This window comes from Sparus aurata, unplaced genomic scaffold, assembly GCF_900880675.1.
Source record: "Sparus aurata unplaced genomic scaffold, fSpaAur1.1, whole genome shotgun sequence".
Taxonomy (NCBI): Eukaryota; Metazoa; Chordata; class Actinopteri; order Spariformes; family Sparidae; genus Sparus; species Sparus aurata.
In genome coordinates this window covers 83,100-109,705 of record NW_022045113.1, presented here as the reverse complement: position 1 = coordinate 109,705, position 26,606 = coordinate 83,100, and the positions used below count along the sequence as shown (strand labels likewise).

The following is a 26,606-nucleotide window of genomic DNA, read 5'->3' as shown; positions in this document are numbered from 1 at the left end:
TCTCTCGTCTTCGTCAAATCAAGATGAGAACGTTATTGTTGTTGCTTCTCTTCTGTCACGTTTCATCACCAGGTAAGATCACATTTAAAATCTTTAAACTCTCTAAACTCCACAGTCCACTCAACTCTTTCCTCCAAATTCAGTTTCACTTCCAGTGGAGCAGCAGAAACTGTACTTTGTGTGGGTCAGTGCAGAATGATGTGGGCCATCTTTTCCCAGAACAAAAAAGGACTTGTAACAACTTAGAAACAGCAAAAATGACAAACTGCGACACTGACACAACTGTGACAATTTAACTTTGGAACATCAGGTCATAAGGACTTTGATCTTGCACAACAGCAAAGACGTTGCTGACTCCAGATGATTTTGGATCTTTGGATCATATTTGCACAAGAACTAGAACTGTTTGAACAGCAGTGGTGTTTCTTTTGTGTGTAAACATGCTGCATGACAGAGCAAACATCAGACAGAAATCACACGTGTAACACGTTCATTACAGTTAATGTAGCTTCAGTATTGATCAGCTCAGCTGTTTACATAAACGAACAGTAAAATGACTCAAAGAATGAAAACAGCCAGCAGAGCAATGTTTGAATTAAGAGAGAACAACACTTTGATGTTGAATTGATGATATATTGATGTTGTATTGATGATATATTGATGTTGTATTGATAATATATTGTTGAAAAGTAGTCACACAATCCAAACAGTGAAACCTCACATAAACAGCCTCTTCATACATCTGAGAAAAATATATTTAGTAAAAATTGTTTTAACATTTTAACTGTTAGTTCGTAGGGGGAAGTCCTGCTTGACACACAACAGTGCAATATTCAAAATAACTGTTAGATGGTCCTGATTCCTCTGGATAAATGAATAGTTGATGGCATCACGGCTCATTGTTGTGACAGTAACGTTACAAAGCACTGTGTTTATTAGATACATTTTTGTATCTTCTGGTACAGAAGCTCTAAATGGCCATGCATTCATATATTTAATTTCCTCCCTTTTCCCGAAATAACGGGATAATTTTCTCGAGATCTCGTGATAAAGAAATTTGTTCCCCAGAAACTTCTGGGGAGAACCCTGATACTTGATTGGGAAATGAGGGGCTTTGTGCTGCAGACTCATCCAAACCGTGGGAAAACTGTACCGCTGCATCCCTAATATGTGTACATATATATATGTATATATATATATATATATATTTTTTTAATAGACATTTGCCCTGAACCATAAAACATGTCAACTGCTGTTTTCGTTGGATTCTCAGGTTCAGCTGCAAGTTTGGCAAGATTTTGTCATAATCTGTGTTGACCTGGCGGTTGTTATCAAGCTGCTCTGCTCCTCAAGCTAGCATGTAGCTAGCTCGCGCAAAATGGACATGTTTTTGACAACAAATACACCGAAGGAGCAGACCAACAGCCCTGCCGTGGAGGACTCTGTGGCAAAAAAAACTAAGAACTCATGGCCAATTAAAATCCGAAAATATGAGGCAGCATACATTAAGTATGGCTTTACAGCCGTACAGAAAAATGGCCATGATTGCCTGAAATGCATCCTCTGTCTGGAGACCCTCTCAAACGAGTGTTTAGATGTTCGTTAATAATTTTCTTATGCTAAACAAATGTAATAATTATTGAATAGTGAATAAAAGTAAGAAAATGCATTCTTAAAGTTGATGTTTCTTTACATATTTTGTAGCATTGTCTGTGGGTTTGGGGGTCCCTGGCCAGAAGCTAATTCTGTTTAGGGGGCCTTAAGAGACGGTCTCTATAGGATTCTAGTTGCTCTGTACCTGTCCTCTGTGAGAGCAGCGGGTCGAGAGGCGAGCTGCCTGAATCTGACTGGACCGAGACCCCAAGACCAAGAGAGAGATTTACTGATACTGTAGCGGAACCACAAGGTCCAAAAGACTGAAACCGTCCTGCGCCCAGTGAAGGAAAAGAAGGAAAAAAGAGGAAGAAAAACGTGAAGAAGATAGAGGTACAACAACGTCAATGTGATGAAGTGAATGAAATTAATAGTTTAATGATCGTAGTTACCGTTGTTGGAGCAGAGTGTTAACTTGCTAGTTTACTTTAGACAATAGCAGCATTGTTTAATAATCAATAAATCGCTGAGTCGACGTGTGTTAATGTCACTCCACCTTAAATTCATCAGGGACATTTGGAAAGTTAACGTTAGGCCTGTTCAGGTGTTTTCCATCCCCTTTGTAATAGTAGTAAGCCTTTGGTTTATTGTGTCACAGTTTATGTTTGTTAAAGTTTATATTAGTGTTGAAATGTATTACTGTTAATACTCCACACCTCAGCTTTCCCATATCATTCATAGGCGAAATATATATACACTGCTTTTTGCACTCTGGTTAGACTGAATTGTATTGCAATGACAATAAAGTTGAATGAATCTCATCATATTTTCATTATTAGTCCATATTAGTCTTATGTATAGCACACATCAAGCATCAGTTTTTTTTATTAAAATGTGACATGTAGTGGTCACATGTACTTCTCTTCTCTCTTCAGATGCAGTTTTGACATATTTCACCACCACCAGCCCAGTGACACAGCATCAGGGGCTCCTGTCCTCTACCTCAGCACAGCAGACTGACACAGTATCAGGACTAAAGGCTGACTGGCCATCTCTACACATTTCCCAAAAACAAAGATGGGAGAGTGTCAACATGACTTTTGTAACAGAGTCTTAGTCAATGCTGAAAAACTCAGAAGAAGCTGGCTGAACTCAAACAGAAATGATAGCTTGCACTGCTTCTGCTGCTAAATGTTTTCTCCAGAAGAATACAGACTTCATAAGAAAGGACTAAAGGACTGGACAAATGCAAGCCACTTGCTGAAGGTTCATGATGATAGCCAGGAGCACAATACCCACATGGCAACATGGAAGGAGTTGGAGGTCGTTTTGCAAAGCAGCTGACAATAGATAAGTGAGAGACGGCACTCTTATGCTGAGAGATAATATGTTTGTACAATGCCTTATTTGTATTGTATTTTTATCACTTGTTTCTTTCTTTAGTTTTTATTTGGTGTGATATTTTTGACTTAAAAGAAATAAAATCTTGAATACATACATGCAATTTCTGTGTGAGTGTATGAACATTGATTGTCAAACTGACTGCGATGCGAGAGGGCGCCAGCTAAGATCTTGCCTAGGGCACCAAATTACTCAGGGCCGGCACTGGTCCAAGGTGTTTATTACAGGAATGTTGTACACTTGAACACACCTTCGGACACACCGTAAGACCTTGTACCCTTTATCAGCCAGGTGCTCAGTAAATCATTTTCATCACGTTCAGCAAAAACCATGCAGGCACACTTCCAACACGCAGACACACACGATTCACAGCGAGATGCTTTCAAAATAAAAGTCCCCGGTTTAGCATCTAATATAATTGATGAAATAATAACCTGGCTTCAAAGAATATGAGTAAACTAAATGAAAACAACATGTTCTTAAACAATCATCAAATTAAAGGTCATTTACAGACACACACACATACACACACACACACTCTCCATCCATCCATCCATTTTCGTCCGCTTATCCGGGGCCGGGTCGCGGGGGCAGCTGCCTGAGCAGGGACGCCCAGACTTCCCTCACCTCGGACACTTCCTCTAGCTCGTCCAGGAGGATCCCAAGGCGTTCCCAGGCCAGCCGAGTAACATAGTCACTCCAGTGTGTCCTTGGTTTTCCTCGGGGTTTCCTCCCGGTGGGGCATGCCAGGAACACCTCCCAAGGGAGGCATCCCGGGGGCATCCGAAACAGATGCCCAAGCCACCTCAGCTGGCCCCTCTCAATGTGGAGGAGCAGCGGCTCTACTCCGAGCTCCTCCCGGGTGACAGAACACCTCGACCTCATCTCTAAGGGAGCGCCCTGCCACCCTGCGGAGGAAACTCATTTCAGCCGCTTGTATCCGAGATCTTATTCTTTCGGTCATGACCCAAAGTTCATGGCCATAGGTGAGGGTAGGAACGTAGATTGACTGGTAAATCAAGAGCTTCGCCTTTCGACTCAGCTCTCTCTTCACCACAACAGACCAATACAACGACCGCATTACTGTTCCGCAGCCAGGACGAAAACCGCATTGTTCCTCCTAAATCTGAGGTTCGACTATTGGCCAAATTCTCCTCTCCAGTACCCTGGAATAGACTTTCCCAGGGAGGCTGAGGAGTGTGATCCCCCGATAGTTGGAACACACCCTCCGGTCCCCCTTTTTGGATAGGGAACCACCACCCCGGTCTGCCAGTCCAGAGGCACTGTCCCCGACTGCCACGCGATCCTACAGAGACGTGTCAGCCAAGACAGCCCCACAACATCCAGAGACTTGAGGTACTCAGGACGGATCTCATCCATCCCCGGTGCTTTGCCACTGAGGAGCTTCTGGTCTACCTCAGTGACTTCGGCTTGGGTGATGAATTAATTCACCTCTGAGTCCCCAGCCTCGGCTTCCTCTATGGAAGGCGTGTCAGTGGAATTGAGGAGATCCTCAAAGTATTCCTTCCACCGCCCGACGATATCCCCAGTTGAGGTCAACGGCTCCCCACCACCACTGTAAACAGTGTTGATGGAGGACTGTTTCTCCCTCCTGAGGCACCAGATTGTTTGCCAGAATTTCCTCGAGGCTGACGGTAGTCCTCCTCCATGGCCACCCCGAACTTTTCCCAGACCCGAGTTTTTGCTTCCTCGACCGCCCGTGCTGCCGCACGCTTGGCCTGCTAGTACCCGTCAGCTGCCTCAGGAGTCCCCCAAGCCAACCACACTCTCTCACTCTTATTTACATCGTTATCTCGGGTAAACAACGGTTTTTTTATCTTGAGAAAATTATCCCGTTATCTTGGGAAAACAGAGGAAATAAAATGTATGAATGCATGGCCATTTAGGGCTTCCGTACTTCTGTGATAAAATACATTCTGACTGAACTTGGCTCATCACTGACTACACACCTGTTTCAACTTGATCAGACCGTTTTAACTAAATCATGCTGACTTCATCATATTTCTGAGTGGTGATGATGAGTGTGTGTTCATACTGAATGGAGGCTGTTTGTTCTGCACATTACATTTCAAACTTTTGCATTTTGATCCTTTCCATTCCACACATAATTTATGATCCCATTTGTTTGTCCTGCAGTGCTACACTCCATGAAGTATTTCCTAACTATATCAAATGGAATCCCAAACCTCCCAGAATTTGTGGGGACACTGGAAATTGATGAACTTCTGGTGGGGTACTGTGACAGCAACAAAAAGATGGACGTAAAACATGACGTTGCTAAATTATTCTTCACGAAGTATCCTGAGCGGTTGGAGCGGTACAGACAAAGATGTTTCCATGTTTTTCCAAACTTCTTCAAATCCTATACAAACAGTTTGATGCGTCTCTACAACCAAAGTGGAGGTACAGTATGTAACATGTTATAGCCTGTTTAACTTTTTACTGTTCTGCATCTTAGTTGTAAAGTGACCCAGGGCCTCAAGATACCAATCAGTTCAAACTCTAACATCATTTTACACATAACCTGAAATAGAGATTCATGTAAAGTAAACCATCATATCAGTTTGTCTTCAGTGGTCCAGCCACTACCTGTCATTCATCATGTCAACATTAATCAGCTGCTAGTTAGACTTGTTGCTGAAGCTGTTAAACACAATCTAATGATAATAATCTGATTCATGAACACACGACTATAAAAACAGCAGTCATCACACAATGTACAATGTTTTTAAGATCATCTTTCCACTGAATGTTTCATTTGTGAATCAGTGTTAATTACAGTCTCTGTCTCTGTCTCAGGTGTCCATGTTTTACAGAGGCTGAATGGCTGTGAGTGGGATGATGAGACTGGAGAGGTCAAAAGTTTTGTTAAGTATGGTTATGATGGAGAAGATCTCCTGGAATATTATCCAAACACATCTACATGGATCGCTCTAAGACCTGAGGCTGTCACTGCCAAACCGATATGGGACGCAAATAAAGTTATGAGCAAATACTATAAGACTGCTTTTACACAGATTTATCCAGAGCGGCTGAAGACATATGTGGACTATGGAAAGAGCGTTCTGCTGAGAACTGGTAGGATCACCTGACCTGATGTAGTTTATTAGACACAGTGATCTTCATATAGGCTGCTCAGACTGAACTGTCATTGTATTATTATTCCAACCTGTCTGGATCACATGACTTGGCCACCATCAACACTGTCCTCCTGCTTTTTTAAAACTCAATATTTAGTTGGCCGACACTATTACTAACTGTCACAAGCACATGACATGATTCACATCATGCTGCTGGTTTCACACTATTCCCCTGATCAACAGTTTGCAGCAGTGATGTGCCAACAAACATAATATTGCAACAAAGATGCATCCAATACATTTGTTCAACATTTGCTTGAAAACACTTTCACACCTTCTGTTATTGATTTCAGACGTAATTTCTTCATGTTTCTTTTACCTTGTTTCTTTTCCTCTCTCTCCTCTTTAATATCTCTCTCTTTACTCTCCAGAGCTTCCCTCTGTGTCTCTCCTCCAGAAGACTCCCTCCTCTCCAGTCAGCTGCCTCGCTACAGGTTTCTACCCTCACAGAGCCTCACTCGTCTGGAGGAAAGATGGAGAGGAGCTTCATGAGGAGGTGGACCACGGAGAGATCCTCCCCAACCACGATGGAACCTTCCAGATGAGTGTTGACCTGAACCTTTCATCAGTCACACCTGAAGACTGGACGAGGTACGACTGTGTGTTTCAGCTCTCTGGTGTGAAGGAGGAAATCATCACCAAACTGGAGAAAGATCGGATCAGGACCAACGAGGGGACAACTGAGATCATCTTGCAAAAAAGCAGTAATTATAAATGAACTAATTAACTGATTTAATTTGTCCTAACCTGCTTCATCTGCACCAGTCTTAATTTATTGTATTCAACAGTGAAGCCCAGTAACATGACCGTCCTCGTCACTGCTGCAGTGGTTGTTCCTGCTCTCATTCTCATCGGTGCTGCTGGATTCATCGTTTACAAAAAGAAGAAAGGTGAGAGAGAAAAAGGAAAGTTTTTAGCACTTTGATTTCAGTCTTTTAGTTGATTGTTTGCATTCAGGTTGCAAAATTAAGCGTCAGAGAAAGTAAATACAGTCAGCACTAAACAGAGTATAAACAGATACTCAGTGACTGAAATTATTTCTTTTATTTTGATTTTAGCCATCAACCCTCCATCTTGTAAGTAAAACTTACTTTGGTTCTATTTCAGCTGATCTGACTCACACTTCATGTTTTAGATTAAAACATGTTTCACATTATTGTGCAGATTAACCTTATCAACACTGTTTCCTGTATTTATTGTTTATAAAAGTTCAATACAGGATGTTTGTTTCTGACCTGCAGCTCCTGACAACAGCACAGAGCTCTCTGAGCAGCTGAATCCAGAGACCTGAATGACAAACACACTCGGTAGCCACATTCATACTACCGTTTGAATGCGGGGATCCTGTATCAATTGTCTGCCTCCTCTGTGTGAAAGTTTCAGAGTTGTTTGGTTCCGTGTGAGCAAACAACGGCGTAGAATTGGCAAACTGCCGCTGCAGCGTTAAAAACAATGTGTAAAAAGGGCAGGTGACTCTCCTGGTGTCACTTCATTTAGCTTTGAAGAACTAAAAGAGACTAAAAGAGTAAAAGATGGCTTCTTGCACTATAGGTTACGTTATATAAAAAGGACTGATTGAAAAGGTGGGACTGTTCTATGTTCTATGACTCTGATTGGTTGTTTTATTAATTGTTGTTTTCTGTCCAATTCATACTCAAAACAATCAGGGGACAGCGTGTGACCAGACTTTATTTTATTATAGTTACAAACAAACAGGGTTGGGAGGGTTACTTTAAAAATGTAGTCCGATACAGTTACTAATTACCTGTTAAAAAATGTAGTCAGTAACGTAATCCAAGTACCACAATATTAAAGTAATGTAACTTGATTACTTTAAGTTACTTTTGGATTACCTCAATACAAATGCAAATAAAGACTTCCTCTGAGGAACACATAAAGCAAATTAAAAATTTAATTAATTGTAGGGTATGTTAGATTTATTCAGTTTTATTCATTGACTACTAACTATTCAGCTGTATTCAAGAATTACATCACATATTACAATAATAATAATAATAATAATAATGGTAACAATTATTATTAGTGTTATTGTGACTACTAGGCCTATTTCTAGTAATAGCAGTAGTAAAACACCCCCACATATAGGATGTGTGTCACTTATTTGTCCCCCAAAATTACCCATACAATTTCCTAATATAATCATGCTATTTTAATACCTTGTTGTGATCTAAGTGTTAGTGACCCATTTCAGTCACTGCAGGTGTTTCAGGCAATTTTGTAACGTACAAGCCTCACAAGGTGGCAGTAGCTACATTTCAAGTGTCTATGGGGCCCTCGAAGGTCAACGAGTTTTCCACGATGAAGTCCGTGCAAATGTTTCACAATAAAAGCCTACTGAGCTATTTATGCTAGAGGACTTTTAATTTGAGACGGACACAGGAAGTGTTGAGTTTGTATTAACAATGTAATGTCTTTATTTTAACAGGGCAAACGGGAGCGAACCGAAACGAGACTTCAAAACTACCAAAAAACCTAAACACGTACCATCCCGGTCACCAGCAGCACCACCACCCACAGACCCAGTAGTAGTACCTAGTAGCAGCAGCAGCAGCAGCAGTAATAACAATGACAGCCCGAGTCTGGTTAGCAGGCTAATTAATGTTAACTTTAGCTCACAGAATTTCTGTGTAGCTAGCTAACGTTCGCAGTTTCGCTTACCATTAAATGTTTCTTTAAATTGGATGTGGAGTCCTTGGACGATGACAGTGTGTGCACAGCTGGGAGGCATAGCTTGCACTGTACAGTGATGTTGTTCCCTCTTACTTCTTTAGAAACTAAGTAATGGCGAAATTTCCACACAGTGAAAGCATTTTTTTCTCTAGCACTCGAGTCCATAATGAGCCGCCTGGCTTCACTTGAGAGCGGAGCGTCGTTGTGACTTGTCGTGAACTGTAGTAATGTGTGCGCGCGTGCATACGGCATTGCCGCATTGGCAAGTGTTAGATTCATTCATTCATTCACATTCATTCATCATTCATCATCATATATTTTAATTGTAATCCAACTAATAATCCCAATTTTTTCCAGATGTATCTGTAATCTGATTACGTCTTTTTTTTATGTAACTGTAACGGAATACAGTTACTGTTTTTTTGTATCCTAATTACGTAACGCCGTTACATGTAGTCCGTTACTCCCCAAGCCTGCAAACAAAACATGTAAGATTCATAAACTTGTGTTTGTCATGGTATACGGGGTTAAGGTTGTTTCTGAACAAGTGAGTCTGGGGTCTTATGTGGAAGATGGCATGTGACTCTGCTGTCATGACATTGGTCGGGAGTTTGTTCCACCACTGAGGCGCCAGAACAAATAAGAGTGGTGACTTTGCTGAGCGACCTTTGTTTGCTCTCAGCGATGGTGGTACCAGCCAGCCTGCTGATGTAGTGGAGCAAATTGATCGCGCTGGGGTGTGTGTTATGACCAGTACGATCGTTTGAATCAGATACGAGCTGCAACAGAAACCCAGTGGAGGTCACAGAGGAGGGGGGGTCACATGAGACAATTTGGGTAGATTGAAAAGAAGGCACGCTGCAGTGTCCTGGATACGCTGCAATGGTTTAAGAGTCCAGCCAAGAGCGAAAGGCTGAAAGGCGTGCAGTCTTACAGGAAGTCAGCGCAAGAAGCAGAAGAAGAAACAACAACATTTTTGTGTTTTTCTGAAATGTTTGTGTGTTTCTCAAACTTGAGGTAAATGTGTTGGATGCATATTGTCTTTTTAATGAAAAAGAGTCAAGGGGAATGCAATACACAATTTAGTCATCATGTGATGAAGCCTCGGCTTCTACAAGTGAGAACTTTGTCGAGGAGATGGTCTACTCCTGCATGATGTGGTCAAGACATCAAGAAGTCGAGGAGTCACATCTTCAAATCAGACTTTCAGTGTGAACCTCCTGCCACGAGAATGAAGACAGCATCAACATCCAACCTGCATGAAGTCTGCTCATTCTCTCTGTGTGTTTGTGGGTTTTCTCCAGGTGCTCCGGTTTCTTCTCACACTCATTCTGTCAATAAACAATCACAATGTACTTTAGGAAACTGTGTCATGACTTTCATTAGGCTGAGAAACACCACTAGTGTAAAGTATTTCCTCAGTGTTGGTTTCAGGTTTAGTGTGTGAAACTGAACTACTCAGTACTTTATATTAATGAGGGATCAAATCATGTGAAATGTGTCCGTTGTAGAGACGAGCTCAGAGAGAAATAACAGCTGACAAAGAAAACAAACACTGTACACTATCTGCTCTGCACCAAACAGCAGACAGACACAGTTAGAGACGAGCTGGTGAACATAGCGGAGCATTCAAACATTAACATGATTACACATTATGCATTCAACAACCTGTCTGCTCCTGACAGAGAAATATGCCCTGTAGGTGTATCATATAATGATAAAAACATAAAAATCAATAAAGACTCCTCCTGCTGTTGTAGCTGAATATCATCCAGCCCATCCTACTGTACTGTTCCACCTGCTTCTTCAACATGTTCTGTTAAGAACCGGGCCAGACTCACATACAGAAGCAACACAGCTGCCAGGATAACTGGTCTCCCCACATCAACCTCACAGAGCTGAGCATCACGGCCATTACAACCTCAACTGAACCGGCTGGGACTGCTTTTGCTCTCATTAATGTATTGTGCCTTTGTGACCACTAGATGGCAGAAACAGGTGTCCAAGAATGAGAACAACAGGTCTGAGTAAAGCAGAGTGAAGTTTCAGGTGCAGAAAACCCAAAATGTGACGTCCCTTATATGAGGACGCAGGTTCACAGGAGGTTCACATGAGATAAAGTCTCAACACAGCAGATGTTTCTATCAATGTGTGTTTTATGTACTCGTGTTTCTCTTTTAAAGGTTTACCTTCATCCTTATGTATCAAACCAGCAGTGTGACATTAATGTGGAAGTTCTCAGGTTCTATTCATGTCACAGTAACTACAGACACACAGAGGATTTACATGTATTTACATAAAGAGCTTTTTATTAAAGAACAAACATCAGTACAAAAGAAATGAAGGAGTGCAAGTGAATCAGACTTTACATGCATTCAGTATTTACAGAAATTCAACAGAAAACATAACTTTGCTTTCACCTTGTATTTAATGAAAAAAAACGTATAATATTTTATATCTGATATTTCTGTAGCCATATTTAGAAGAATATTATATTGATGCAGTTTGAAGAGAAAATACATCATAGAATAATCTAAAATATCATAAATCACTGTAGAATATTTTATAGAAAATCACGTTTTTTCCTTATTATAAACCAGGTTTAACATACGTGTTTTTGAATTCAACACAAGCTGCTGTCACAGATTAAATAAATATACAAGCAAAATAAAGTTTGATCACTTTTATTTTAAGAAGTTATCAACACATCAGTAGCAAAGACAAAATGAAATGTACCTTAAACTAAATTAAAGCAGCTGTAGAGGAGTGAATACTTCTGTTTTCTTGTCGTTGTATCTGTTGTTCCACATGACGTCTCTGTGAGCAGGGCGGTGTGTTTGTCAGTCATGTTTCTGGATTCAGTCTGTTGACAGCAGCTGAAAGGTCAGAAACATTCTGTTAGTTCTCTTCTTCTGCACAGAACATCTCAGTAGGGTGGGCAGGAAACTAAACTGGGAATTTGATGAACCAACTTAGAAATGATGCAACATGTTTGTCCATCATCAAACTGCTAATTAAAAACAAACAGATGATCATACAGATGATGTTCTGTGTCTTATTTACTTCATAGTCACACAGTAACATCCAGTAATGTACCTGTATGTGGTTCAGTGCTGGTTCCTGCTCCCTCCTCTTTCATCCTTTCCTTTTCTTCTTCAGAGCCATGTTCACCTGGAGAGGAAGTATTGAACTGAGCTGCCAAATGAAAATACATTCTAAAAAATAAAATAAAATATGCCTTATTGCTTTTACTTAAATGATGTGTATGAGTAGGCTAGTCTCTGAGGAAACACACTGATTTGTTAAAGCTTGGATATGGTCAAAACTTAAACCCTCAGATTCACAAAAAAAATTTTTGATCTGGGAAAGAAAGAACTGCCGGCTGCAATTTTTTCACCTTGCTCCCACTGAAAAGCTTTTTAATCTACAGTGCGATCAGATCAGAGACTATAGCGTAAAAATAAGATGGACTTACATGTTGGTCGTGTGGCTGAAATAATAAGAAAAGACAAATCATTTTACATCTTTTGTCTTATTTTCTCAACTGCATCTCTCTCTCTCTCTCATATAAACTGACAAATAAATCAGATTTATGTACTCTGAGCCTTCTACTGCTACTGTTAGTTGGTGCTATTAAATGTTACTCACTCTTCTTTTTTTAAGCAGTAAATCCAATAGTAGCGATCAGGACGACAGCAAGAGAACCCACTATGACAGTAATCAGGCTGATGTCTTTACTGGGCTCCTCTGTTCAGCAGAAAAGAAGAGAAAGATAAAAGAAGACAACATGTGCAGTTAGAACTGATGTCATGTTATTACCTTTTTATCTAGACATTAGTTGTCTATCTATCTATCTATCTATCTATCTATCTATCTATCTATCTACTATTTGTTTAAAAGAAAATATTTGAGATTATATAAACTGACAAGTAAACCAAACCGAGGCTAACCGAGCATTAAATACAAAGTTGAATCAGTGTTTCTTACCCCAGTTGGTTCTGATCCGATCTTTCACCAGTTTGGTGATGATTTCCTCCTTCACACCAGAGAGCTGAAACACACAGTCGTACCCCGTCCAGTCTTCAGGTGTGACTGATGAAAGGTTCAGGTCAACACTCATCTGGAAGGTTCCATCGTGGTTGGGGAGGATCTCTCCGTGGTCCACCTCCTCATGAAGCTCCTCTCCATCTTTCCTCCAGACGAGTGAGGCTCTGTGAGGGTAGAAACCTGTAGCGAGGCAGCTGACTGGAGAGGAGGGAGTCTTCTGGAGGAGAGACACTGAGGGAAGGTCTGGAGAGAGATCAGTGAAACTATTTCTAGTTTGAAACACTGAGACAGCAAAATTACTTAACTCATGCTGAGTGTACTCTGAATATCACAGTCTGAGCATCGATGGAAAGAAATTTCAGAACAGCCAAAATGTCAGTGTCCACTGATTGGTTAGGACGACATTGAATTTTACAGCTACAGAAAATAAACAGAGACAACAATGTAATGTCAGACTGACTGGAGTGAAAACACAACAGCAGTTCAGTCTGAGCAGACTGTATGAACATGATTGTGTCCATTAAACTACATCAGGTCAGGTGATTCTACCTGTTCTCAGCAGAGAGCTCCTTCCATAGTCCACATACTTCTTCAGCCACTCAGGGTAAAACTTTGTAAGGTAATACTTGTTTTCTTCTGTTCTATATTTGTCAGCATCCCATCTCTGTTTGGTGATGAAAGCCTGTGGTTTTGGAGCGATCCATTTCTCTGTCTTCAGGTCATATGATATGAAGTCTTCTCCATCATAACCATACTGATTAAAACCAATAACCTCTTCGGTCTCATCATCCCACTCACAGCCATCCATCCTCTGTAAAATGTGAACACCTGAGACAGAGACAGAGACTGAAATCAGTAATGTCTACAGATTAAATCTCCAGTGAAAAGTTTGTGTGATAAATATTGTCCATTTCATGACAGACTGTGTAGTGTCTGTGTGTTTCTTACACATCCCAAGCTCTGATTCAATAGTCACAGGACAGGATGGGACAGGATAAGATGCTTCCCTTTAGGCAAGTGTGGGGATGTGACAATGTAAAGGTCCACATGACCAGGAGCCGTTACTCAGCTCTGTGTGTGCGTCAAGAGTAAGCTAAAGGAAGGCCCACACATAGGTCTAACCTGAGGTAAGTTCTCACGCCAGAGGTTCGGAGCTGACTTAATGGATACATTCCCATATAAATATGGAGAGACCATCCAGTCCACTTTAGGCTGTAAGCTCTGAGAATTGACATCAGCACAGTTAGGTCACACACAGAAGATGAGTTATTTCATAGGGGATGTGAGGCAGACCAACATTTCTTTCCTCCCATACCAATTAGAAGAAGTAGGTAGGTATGGACAATAGGCTCTAAAAAGGCGCACACACCAGAGAAAGGGGTGGTGGCTACTTGTAGATTTGCTAAGATCGAAGGCTCGATAGGATTTCTGATAGAGCAGAGGCCAAAGCATTGGGCAGAAATTTGCCAGGATTTGAGAACACCAGGGAGCAGCCGCACTTGGTTCGGACGCAGGCTTGAGATCTGTTTCAATAAAGCTTGCTCTATCATTCCACCCAGCCTTGCCTCTGCAGATTCTTTTATTAACAAACTGCATGCCGACATCTTTGATAAATACAGCCCAGAAACTACAACTGCTGATCTCCCATCTATGTGGTGCAGCTTTTTTTTATGGGAGTCATAAACCCATATTTTATTTCTTAGTTCAAAGGTCACAATGTGGCGGTTTACAGAACAAGGTGCCGACCATAAACTTTAAGGTCCCTGGTTGGAGTCTGGGTGACCTTTGTTACATCGCTGTCCCTTCATATTCAGTCCAAATCTGAGAATTTGTGCCTCTAAAGCCCAATACTAACTGTCATGATCAAGGAAAAGGAAAACTGTTTTATCACAAATTTGCTTTTATTTTTTGGTCTCTGGACAACAGTTCAGTTTTGGTCATGAGTGACAATGACACTGACTGGCAGGTTTGATTCTAGGTTCTTCTGCATTAGGTTGAAAAAAATGGTTAATTCAATGGAGACAGTATGTTCAGACTACCAGTGACCGAGCAACAGGCCACACAAGACATTTTACAATGAAAATTACTAAAACTTATTCTACATGTTGGGATGTCCTTTTGGCAAGCGTACAGACAGTGCTCAGCAGTGCAGTCTCCTTATTCTATATCAGTTTTACGGCACTTTTATATTTGTAAATGTATCTAAACATTTCATCCACGAGCCTCCCACAAATACTATTATTACTCTAGAAGTGCACTCTACCCCCTTGCCCCATGGGTGCTGCCATAGTTGTGTAACGTGAGACAGCCACACTCTCATGAAGTCTTTCAAGTCTTTACAGGTTAGACTGTTAGTGGTGTCCCATTGTACCTTTACTTGAAATGTTAAGTTATGTGCTCTCTGAAAGTGTGAATGCAGGTGAATGAAAATAACCTGCTGGTGCTGTATGTGTGACCGCGACCTTAAAGTTAAACTCTCGCCAAAATGCAACCAAGGCTTTATTTGTGATTGAAAATGAGTCAAACCTTCGGGTAAATGCATAATTATGACGAAAGAGGCACTTTTAAGAAAAGTGACGATCCCCGAGTGCCACCATCAGCTTAAAGCAACATTGACATCCATGTTGAAAAGGGAGCCTAATATTACAAACAAACTACAATCAGCAGCTCGAAAAGTCACGTGACATCTCGCGTGGTTAGTTTTTGCCGGAAGCCAGTATGCTACTGGTGACCTGAGAGACACAGCAGCTAACGTGAGTAGTTCAAAAACCTTTTTTTCATAATGCAGTTGCCATTTTGACTTTCTCTTTATCAGAATGGGAGTGAGCATGTCAGACATGCGCCTGGGTGTTGTCTCTGGATAAAGCTATGTTGGTAAAGGACCCATATTACAGAAAGATAAGTTGAAAACTCAGAGTTTGTTTTTCCTGAGATGAGGGAAACTCTGGGTTTTCTGTTCCAGAAGGAGCGATAACTGAAATTCTGGGTCAGTTAACTGACTGTGTGAACTTTACCTGTTGGAGGGCAGGTTTTAAGTTTATCTCTGACTCCTCCCCTCCTGTAGACTCTATAACCTGTCTGACACAATGATCCATTTCCTCACTCGTGCATTTGATATTAAAAAACACATACTGGAACATATTACTGTGCAGATGATTACATCCTCACTAGATACCAGTCTGTAGTGTAAGGAAAAGTTTTAACATAGACACATTTATAATCAGTTTGTCGATAATGTAAAACAGACAATGATCTCTATAACATAATCTTTGATATACAGTTAATGATTAATCCTCAGATAAGAACAACATCTGCTTTACCACTGTGAACATTAAAGTAGCTGTTTCTCTGCGCTGAAACATTCAGCCTACTACATCACTAATCACATTACTGTAGTAATGACTGTTGAAATCAAATTAATCTGCATAAGAAACTGATCAATGACCAAAGATCTGTAATGTTGTCATTGGAAAATTTTGATCACAACATGTTTTTTTTTCAATATTTTTTGGGCCTTTTTATGGCTTTATTGATAGATCAGCTGAAGATATGACAGGGAACAGGGGAGAGAGAGGGGGAGTGACACGCAGCAAAGGGACCCAGGCCGGGAGTTGAACCAGGGTCCGCCGCAGAGCCTCGGCACATGGGACGCGCGTGCTACCAACGGAGCTAAACGGCGCCCCTGATCACAACATGTTAATAAGGAGAAGAAACTAAGTTATTTTTACATTCAACATGTAAATACACCTGAAATTTGTCCTCTGCATTTGAGCCATCACTAGCTGCACATTCTAAGTATACACACTGCAAACTACGAGCAGTGGCCTATATATGGAAGTGGACTGGGCTGCCATGTGGGGTGGAGCACATGGGGGTTCCGATGCACTTGAGCAAGGCACCGGAACCCCAATGTGCTCCCCGGGCGCCCCATATGGAAGCCCAGTCCACTTCCATATTGTGAAATGTAGTTAGACTTGAACCGGCCACCCTCCAGTCCCAAGCCAAGTCTCTACTGACTGTGCTAATGAAGATCACGTAAATATTTCTGTAAGTGAGGACAATGGTAATGGGAGCCTCACTGTCTTCAGACTCACTGTCAGACTCACGTGAAGGACCTGCTGCTGAAGCTGCAGCATCAGTGCTGCTAGCCCCGGCCAGGCCGGCCCCTGCAGCAAACATCTGCGGAATTGTTTTACTTTTAGCAACCTGTGCTGCTGGAGCTTTTCTTTTCCTTTCCCTCAAGTTTTCCGCACCGCCTTTGCATGTTTTACTTTCCTTCTCCATTTTTGTTTTTCGTGTGCTGGGGTGTTGTTGTTTTTCTTCTTTTGCTCTCTCTCATCATTGACCTCTCATCATTAAAAGTGATTGGACGAGGGGGGGGTCTAGAACATGCCTGGGTGGGACTCCTTGGCCTCTGTAGCCTCTCATAGGGCCATTGGGACAGGTATTCTTTAGACAGACAAGCCACTGGGCCAATCGTCACCTTTCTGCTGTGTCTGCAGCTGAGCACTGTGAACCGAGCCGCTGCATGTCTCTCTTCCCAGGCCGGAAGAGTTGCAATAGTGAACAAGGCAAGCGAGGCATGGCAAGTTAGATAAATAGATGAAAATAAGAATTAAATAAAAAACGGCCGTCCATCGGCCCATTAGTGACCGGCCCACCGGGAAAAGTTCCGGGACTCCCTATGGCCAATCCACCCCTGGTCTGAGGCATTTGTTCACGCCAAGTGGCTCAAGGGCGGCGTGGAGACCGCTGTTAGCTCTTATGTTAGCTGTTGGTTGTTGTTCACTCAGTTACTTAAAGCCATCATTCCGAGCCGCATACATCGTTATTAAGCTGAAGCCAAGTCAGTGTGAAAAATGTACACTGTCATACGGCCCGCTCGTCAAGCAGTCTGCAGAGTACATTGACATCCAGCCCGAGCTCAGCGTGAGGTCAGTCAGCTGTGGCAAAGCCTGAGACATCCAGATCAACCTGTGATACAAACACCTGTAGCTACCGTCCACTGTGGTTCATAGAAAAGCCCAGACATGTATCTCACTCTCGATGGTAACAGCGTTACAGCAAGCAGCCAACAGCTAATAGTAAACTGCTAACATAACAACTAACAGCGGTCTCCATGCCGCTCTCAAGCCGCTCGGTGTGAGCAATTGCCTCAGACTGTTCCACCCATGAGTTGAGAGTACAGACATTCACAACGAATATATGAAACCGACAACATGCACTGTAGCGTTCGTCTAACAGTGGTTTGCAAGTCGCGGTCCTGGCATCTCTGTGTGGATAGAAGTGTTCAAGCCACGTCAAAACGAATATACATATACATGACTTGAATCGATGAGCAGAATGTTTTTCCTGGATAGCGGACATGGCCGAGGACCCCTCTGAAGACGGGATTCTCAAACCACAACACCAGCACACCTGGGACCCTCGCAAGTAAAAATTAACGCCTGATAATTTCATTACTAAACCAGAGCTACATGAATAACAAATGTCAACAACTGCAGCTAACAGTGAGCTGAGTGGGCTTGCTGGTCCATATTAACATATGGACACAGAAATAGAAATACAGAAATAAGGTAAACAGAAATGGAGAAATAAATATAAAGCATTGATTTATTTATTTATTTATTCTTTTATGTATTTATTTTTGCATTATTTTATTCATTATTTTATTTATACTTTCATGATTTATGTATGATAAGGTAAGCCACTAAGAAGAAAATGTTTAAACGACTGACAAATTGACAATGAACATAGGATATAAAATTAAAGCAAATGAAATTGCCGGTTCTGTCACACCGTGGTGAGGGATGTCTTGTCTTGGGTTTTTGTCCTGTGAATTTTTGGTTTTATTTTTAAAAGTAACTCTCCTCTCGTTTCAGGTCACTTGCCCTTCCTCCTGTGTCACCGGTCTGGCGTCTCCCCTGATCCCTGATTGTTTCCACCTGTGTCATCCCACCTCATGTGTATATAGTCTTTGTCTTCCCCTGTCCTCGTCGCCAGAGTATTTCATTCGTCACTGTCCGTGTACCTCCAGCCTTCCTTCCAAGTCTTGCCAGCGCCACTGCTAAGTTTCAAGTTTGTTCTCGATTTTCTGTTTGCCTCTGAGAAAGAGTGATCTTTTGTTTGTAATTTTTTGGTCAGCCTTTTTGAGCTAGATTTCTGTTTGTAGCCTTGCTCGCCTCCGTTGGAGTGCCTTTTCTTTGTATCCTTTTCAGCCTAGTGCAGTTTAGTTAATTTTGATAGCCTTTTGTTTTTCTTCTCGGTGAGTGAATTTTTGTTGTTTACGGTTTCATAAGAAGTTTTTTGCTATTTAGATCAGTGTAGACAGTAGTCCTAGTTTTCCTCGTGAGAGTGATTTTTCTTTGTTCTTTTCTTTTGTTGTTTGACTGCCATAGATTCACAGAGTGTTTTATAGCCTGTTTGATTTATCGCTCCTTTTGATGAGGAGACAGTGGTCCTGAAATAAAGCTTGTCTGAACCGTTCGCCCCTCTGCTTCTGAGTCCTCCTTCTAGCACCTGCCTGACAGAATACTCTGGCCAGACATGGACCCAGCAGAGGTGGAACGCATGTCAGATGTCCTGCGTACCCAAGAAGCCCGTCTCAACCGCCAGGAAGAGTTCCAGACGGCGATGGCTTCGCAAATGGGGCATATCTCGACTCAACTGCAGGATCTCATTGGCCAGCTCACCCGACAGACCGCTCCTGCACCGCCCCCGGCACCAGAAGCGACACCGACACCCACCATGCCGCTTTTCGGGACGGGCAGTAAGTTGGCTCCCCCAGCTCAATACACCGGAGAGCCAGGGCAGTGCAAGACTTTCCTAATTGACTTTTCTATACATTTCGAACTGAACCCTCTTGCTTTTCCCACAGACCGGTCAAAGATAGCTTTTATGATAACGCACCTGGCTGGCAGAGCTAAGGCTTGGGCGTCAGCAGAATGGGGGAGAGGCTCATCCACATGTATCTCTCTCACTGATTTTCAAGCAGCGCTCACCAGAACCTTTGATCCAGTAACCACGAGCCGTGAGAAGGCGCAAGAGTTGAGTAGCTTGAAGCAAGGTAGCAGCTCTGTGTGTGATTACGCCATCCGCTTCCGCACGTTAGCGGCGGAAAGTGGGTGGAATGCTACCGCTCTTTATGACATTTTTTTGAAGGGACTATCAACCCACATCCAAGATCTGCTCGTTCCCTTGGACTTACCAACGGAAGTGGATTCCCTCGTCGCCCTCGCGATCCGGACGGACAACAGGCTCACTCACGCTCCGACGGGATCAGCTCGTCACCACTCACCGCAGGAGCAGCGTCATCCGCCTTCCACGGAGAGAGAGGAGGAACCCATGCAGCTGGGGAGAGCTCGACTGACTCCGGAGGAGCGGAGAAAACGCCAACTGGAGGGGCGGTGCTTTTATTGTGGAGAGACTGGTCATCTCGTCGCCACCTGCCCTACTAAGAAGTCCCTGGTGGTGAGTCTCGTCTCGGCATCGACCTCGCCATCACGCACGCTCACCAAGGTCCAGGTAATGCATCACACCAACACTGAACTCGAAGCCCTCATTGACTCAGGGGACTGGGGATTAGCCAGAAAATTGGGGCTCGATGTCGAACTGCTAGAAAGACCCGTCAGAGCCAGATCCCTTAATGGTTTGGAACTTTTTTCTATTACTCACGTCAGTGAACCAGTTCATCTACAAATTAATGATCATGAGGAGGTGATGCACTTTTACCTGTTCAAATCCTCCTCCCATTCTCTGATACTGGGACAGTCATGGTTGCTGATTCATAACCCTCACATTGACTGGAGAACGGGAGAGATCAGAGGATGGGGGGACAGTTGCACCAAAACATGCTTCGAACCCCCCTACCAGAAAGATAAAGTCACAGAAATTAACCTGTTTTCTACTGACCCCGCCACAGACGCCGAATTCCCGGACCTGAACTCTGTGCCGACCTGCTATCATCACCTCAGGCAGGTCTTTAGTAAAACTAAAGCCCTGTCACTGCCTCCACACCCAAGGGCCGCCTGTACTTCGTCTCTGGACCTGAGAAGGAAGCGATGAAGGAGTACATCACAGCGTCACTAGAGGCGGGCCTCATTCCCCCCTCTTCATCTCCAGCAGGCGCTGGATTTTTCTTTGGGGGGAAAAAAGGATGGCTCGCTAAGACCCTGCATCGACTACAGCCCGTTGAATGACATCACAATAAAGAACCGTTACCCCCTTCCTCTCATGTCCTCTGTCTTCGATCAGCTCCAACAGGCTAAAGTCTTCACCAAATGAGACCTTCGTAATGCCTATCATTTGATCCGTATCAGAGAGGGGGACGAGTGGAAGACTGGGTTCAACACCCCCAGTGGCCACTACGAGTATCGAGTCATGCCTTTCGGACTCACTAACGCACCCGCCGTGTTTCAGGCCATGATTAACGATGTGTTAAGAGATTTTCTTGATCGTTTTGTCTATCTTTACCTCGATGATATTCTCATTTACTCCCCTGACCTAGATACTCATCGCGATCATGTGAACCAGGTGCTTAAAAGACTACTGGCTAATCACCTGTACGTTAAAGCTGAGAAAAGTTTGTTTCATGCCGACACTGTCTCCTTCCTGGGCTTCATCGTAGCCCCTGGAAGTGTACAGATGGACCCGGCTAAAGTTAGCGCTGTGGCCGAGTGGCCCACACCCGATAGCCGCAAAAGGGTTCAGCAGTTCTTTGCTAACTTTTACAGGCGGTTTGTCAGAGGCTTCAGCGCAATAGCAGCTCCTCTTCATGCTCTCACGTCCACACAGGTGCAGTTCCATTGGTCCCCAGAAGCAGAGAAGGCGTTCAACACACTCAAGCGTCGATTCACCTCTGCTCCCATCCTCACCTTGCCAGACCCTAAACGCCAATTTGTGGTGGAAGTGGACGCATCCAACGAGGGAATCGGAGCCATGCTGTCGCAACGCTCAGAACAGGACGGCAAGATGCACCCCTGCGCCTTCCTGTCGAGGCGACTGTCTAGAGCGGAGCGTAACTACGATGTTGGTAACCGGGAGCTGCTAGCTGTTAAGCTCGCCTTGGAAGAGTGGAGGCACTGGCTAGAGGGGGCCGACCATCCATTCATAGTCTGGACAGATCACAAAAACCTTGAGTACATTAGAAAAGCTAAGCGCCTCAACTCTCGCCAGGCCAGGTGGGCGCTCTTTTTTAACCGCTTTTCCTTCTCTCTTTCCTATAGGCCGGGGTCCCGGAATGTCAAGCCAGACATTCTCTCTCGACTATTCAACCCCGAGCCTGAGGCCAAAGAACCAGAGACTATCCTCCCACCGACTCATGTGGTTGGAGCGGTCACTTGGCCCATAGAAACAGAGGTTAAAGCGAGCTATTGGTGGTGCCCCGTCACCTAGTGGGTGTCCTGCTAACCGTTTGTTTGTTCCCGCCGAGCTACGCCCACAGGTGATCAATTGGGCTCACACCACGCAGCTTTCATGTCATCCGGGAGTCAAACGGACGATGTTTGTCGTCTCCCGGCGGTTCTGGTGGCCATCAATGGAGACGGAGGTCCGGGAGTACGTAGCGGCATGTTCAGTCTGCACCAGGAATAAGACGTCTTCCGGGGCTCGCATGGGCCTCTTACAACCGCTTCCCATCCCCTCCAGACCGTGGTCTGACATCTCTCTCGACTTCGTCACGGGGCTCCCGGTCTCTCAAGGCAACACCACCGTCCTCACGGTGGTTGACAGGTTCTCTAAAATGGTCCGGTTCATTGCTCTGCCAAAGCTGCCGTCTGCCAAGGAGACGGCAGAAGTCATGATGACCAACGTTTTCAAGGTTCATGGCTTCCCCAAGGACATTGTCTCTGACCGGGGGCCCCAATTCGTGTCACGGTTCTGGAGGGAGTTCTGCCGACTCATCGGAGCCAAAGCCAGCCTGACCTCAGGTTACCACCCAGAAGCCAACGGCCAGACTGAACGCCTGAATCAATAACTGGAAACCGGCCTCCGGTGCGTGGTGTACCAGAACCCCTCCACATGGAGCAAGCACCTGGTCTGGGTTGAGTATGCGCATAACTCCTTACCTACATCTGCCACAGGTTTATCGCCCTTTAAATGTGTTTACGGTTATCAACCCCCAGTCTTTCCAGATAACGAGCCAGAAGTGTCGGTCCCCTCTGCCCATGCCCTGATCCGACATTGCAGACGCATCTGGATAGCCGCCCGCCAGGTTCTGGTCCGACAAGGGGACCGGGTTAAAAAGGCGGCTGACCGCAGGAGACGACCAGCTCCCGACTATCAGTCAGGACAGAGAGTGTGGTTGTCAGCTAAAGACTTGCGTCTTAAGGTCCCATCCAAAAAGCTGGCGCCACGATTTGTGGGTCCGTTCCCGGTCACCAGGATGGTCGGACCCGCAGCTGTCCGTCTTCGTCTGCCTCGGTCCCTTCGTGTACACCCAACGTTCCATGTAAGCCAGATTAAACCGGTCAAGGAGAGTCCGATGGTTCCAGCCACCACGTCCCCACCACCGCCCGTGGTGGTCGAAGGAGGTCCGGTCTACAAAGTAAAGAGGTTGTTGGCTGTACGCAACAGGGGCCGGGGCAGACAGTTCCTCGTGGACTGGGAAGGTTACGGGCCGGAGGAGGAGACAGTGGGTTCCATCTCGACACATTGTTGATCCCACCCTTATTGATGACTTTTACAGGGACCATCCTGAACTGCATGGGCCGTCAGGTGTCGGCCCTAGAGGGAGGGGTACTGTCACACCGCGGTGAAGGATGTCTTGTCTTGGGTTTTTGTCCTGTGAATTTTTGGTTTTATTTTTAAAAGTAACTCTCCTCTCGTTTCAGGTCACTTGCCCTTCCTCCTGTGTCACCGGTCTGGCGTCTCCCCTGATCCCTGATTGTTTCCATCCTGTGTCATCCCACCTCATGTGTATATAGTCTTTGTCTTCCCCTGTCCTCGTCGCCAGAGTATTTCGTTCGTCACTGTCCGTGTACCTCCAGCCTTCCTTCCAAGTCTTGCCAGCGCCACGCTAAGTTTCAAGTTTGTTCTCGATTTTCTGTTTGCCTCTGAGAAAGAGTGATCTTTTGTTTGTAATTTTTTGGTCAGCCTTTTTGAGCTAGATTTCTGTTTGTAGCCTTGCTCGCCTCCGTTGGAGTGCCTTTTCTTTGTATCCTTTTCAGCCTAGTGCAGTTTAGTTAATTTTGATAGCCTTTTGTTTTTCTTCTCGGTGAGTGAATTTTTGTTTTTTAAGGTTTCATAAGAAGTTTTTTGCTATTTAGATCAGTGTAGACAGTAGTCCTAGTTTTCCTCGTGAGTTATTTTCTTTGTTCTTTTCTTTTGTTGTTTGAGTGTTTTATAGCCTGTTTGATTTATCGCTCCTTTTGCAAGGAGACAGTGGTCCTGAAATAAAGCTTGTCTGAACCGTTCGCCCCTCTGCTTCTGAGTCCTCCTTCTAGCACCTGCCTGACAGGTTCATTGCAATTAAAAGTTCAATTTCTTTCCTCACAGTTCATACATAAATAACATTTGTTAATAAATAGCAAATTAAAACAATGGAAGTCTAAATAAGGAAATAAAAAGGGGGCCTGTTGTCTCGTCAGTTTTGAAAGAACTGCAAAATGTATTTAAGCTAGTGGTTTAAATAGCCTACATGTAGTTTAGGACTCTCCAACGCTGGATATACTATATCACATCACATCCAATGGAGCAGACTCATTGTTTTATTCTGTCATGGGATTGGAAGGGGACGAAGTAAGAATCCACTACCGTGTCTCCTGGTAGCTCCATGGTGTTTTGTGCCCCAAACGCAGACTTCAGGTCAGCGCTGCATGGAAGGCAGCCATTCATTCTATTCAGTGGTGGACAGTAACGGAGTAAATTTACTTGAGTACTGCACTTAAGTACATATCCAGAGGATTTGTACTTTACTTGAGTATTAGATTTCTGTGGTACTTATTACTCTTACTTGAATACATTCCAAGACAAATATTTTACTTTTACTCAAGTTAATTTCTAGGAAGGCGGAAAAGTACTCGTTACTTTCAGGTCTGCTCTCTTTTTTTTTTCTAAATACTATTGGACACAAGCTGTGTTTGTCAAAGAAGGAAACCTATCACAGTGCACGCTCTCCACTGGGATCTACGTAAAGCGGAAATACGTCATCCCTCCCCATAAGGATACCACCAAAGTAGCCACGCTCTCGACTGCGTTTGTCAACACAAAACCGCGACAATGGCTGCATCATGTAGTTTTTTGTAAAGCAGTGATTCTCAACCAGTGATCTGGGGACAACATTGGTCTTTGAGGGGGTTCCTGTTTCCCAACTTAGCTAAATGATAGAGAGTTAGTTGGACGGTGCAGGTTCATTTGGTTACAGTTTTATGATTGTTAATAAACATCTGCATCTGCAACATCTGCTGTCCTCCTGTGATCCCATTCATTTTATTTGTTTTATAGGTGTTTCTGCAGGCTTTATATAACATTGTGGTCCTAAAAGCAAGCACATCAGTGCAGGTGGTTTCAAAGAGTTAATTCTCAGAAACAAGAGTTAAAAGGTAGGCTACTTAAATTCATTTAGAAAAAATTATAGTAATTCATTGATGTGAAAAATAAGAAATTTACTCTTACTCTTACTTTTACTAAAGTAAATTTAAAAGCATGTGCTTTTGGATACTTAAGTACCTTAAAAGCAAGTACTTTTTTACTCTTACTCGAGTAACATGTCGACTGAGCTACTTTTACTTGTAACAGAGTAAATTTTGACCAGTAGTATTTGTACTCTTACTCAAGTACTAGGGTCGAGTACTCTGTCCATCTCTGATTCTATTACTTGTAACACAACAATAAATAACAAGAAACAAGTGGTCCAACCTGATCATACAGATGATGTACTGTGTCTTATTTACTTCATAGTCACACCGTAACATCCAATAATGTACCTGTATGTGGTCTGGTGCTGGTTCCTGCTCCCTCCCCTTTCATACTTTTCTTTTCTCCTTCAGTCATGTTCACCTGGAGAGGAGGAAATAAAATAAATAAACTATGCCCTATTGATTATAGTTCTAAAATGATGTATGAGTAGACATAATTTTAGTTCACAAGAAAATCTGATCCCCGGGTTCTGTGGTCAGGTCTGTTTCTGGGTTAATTATTATTCACAATTAATACTTTATTGCATGTGAGGGGTGTTGATAAGTCCTTATCAAAAATAGGCCAGGCTGCCTACAAGTGATCCAGTCCTATTTTTTTTCTCAGTACAGAAACTCTCTCTCCTCCCTCTGCCAGGACAAATAACAGGAAACATTTGATCCAGCTCGGTCCTTCACTCACTCGTCTTCATCAAATCAAGATGAGAATGTTATTGTTGTTGCTTCTCTTCTGTCACGTTTCATCACCAGGTAAGATCACATTTTAAACCTTTAAACTCGTTAAACTTCACAGTCCACTCGAATCTTTACTCCAAGCTTGCTTTCATTTTTATTTCAACTCAGACCGAATAACTGAAACATATTGACAGCATTAGGAAAGTTCACTTTCTACATGAAGTTCAAAATTCAGTTCACAAATTTTAAAATTCACTAGTTCAGTTCGGATTTTGTAATTCAACATTTTGAACTAAGTTCATAGTTCCAAAAATGGCTTAATAATTGTCAGCTGTCTGTCTTATATATGAAAAGTAGTCACACAATCCAAACAGTGAAACATCACAGAAACAGCCTCTTCATACAT

General features: G+C 43.3%; 1 protein-coding gene and 1 long non-coding RNA gene across 2 annotated transcripts; one reads left to right on the top strand and one right to left on the bottom strand.

Moving 5' to 3' along the window:
* Nucleotides 1–3,737: 3,737 nt before the first annotated feature.
* Nucleotides 3,738–7,047, top strand: LOC115577747 (major histocompatibility complex class I-related gene protein-like; the record flags this gene model as incomplete). The annotated part of the gene is made up of 5 exons (XM_030410638.1): nt 3,738–3,819; nt 5,152–5,418; nt 5,815–6,093; nt 6,527–6,827; nt 6,942–7,047. Coding segments are annotated over exons 1-5 (1,035 nt in total), but the record flags the coding sequence as incomplete, so codon positions are not given.
* Nucleotides 7,048–11,635: 4,588 nt separating this feature from the next.
* Nucleotides 11,636–12,052, bottom strand: LOC115577756 (uncharacterized). Its single transcript, XR_003983272.1, has 2 exons — nt 11,943–12,052; nt 11,636–11,722 (listed from the first exon to the last, which is right to left on the bottom strand). It is a non-coding gene; the product is annotated as an uncharacterized LOC115577756 (long non-coding RNA).
* Between the last annotated feature and the right edge of the window lie 14,554 nt (nt 12,053–26,606).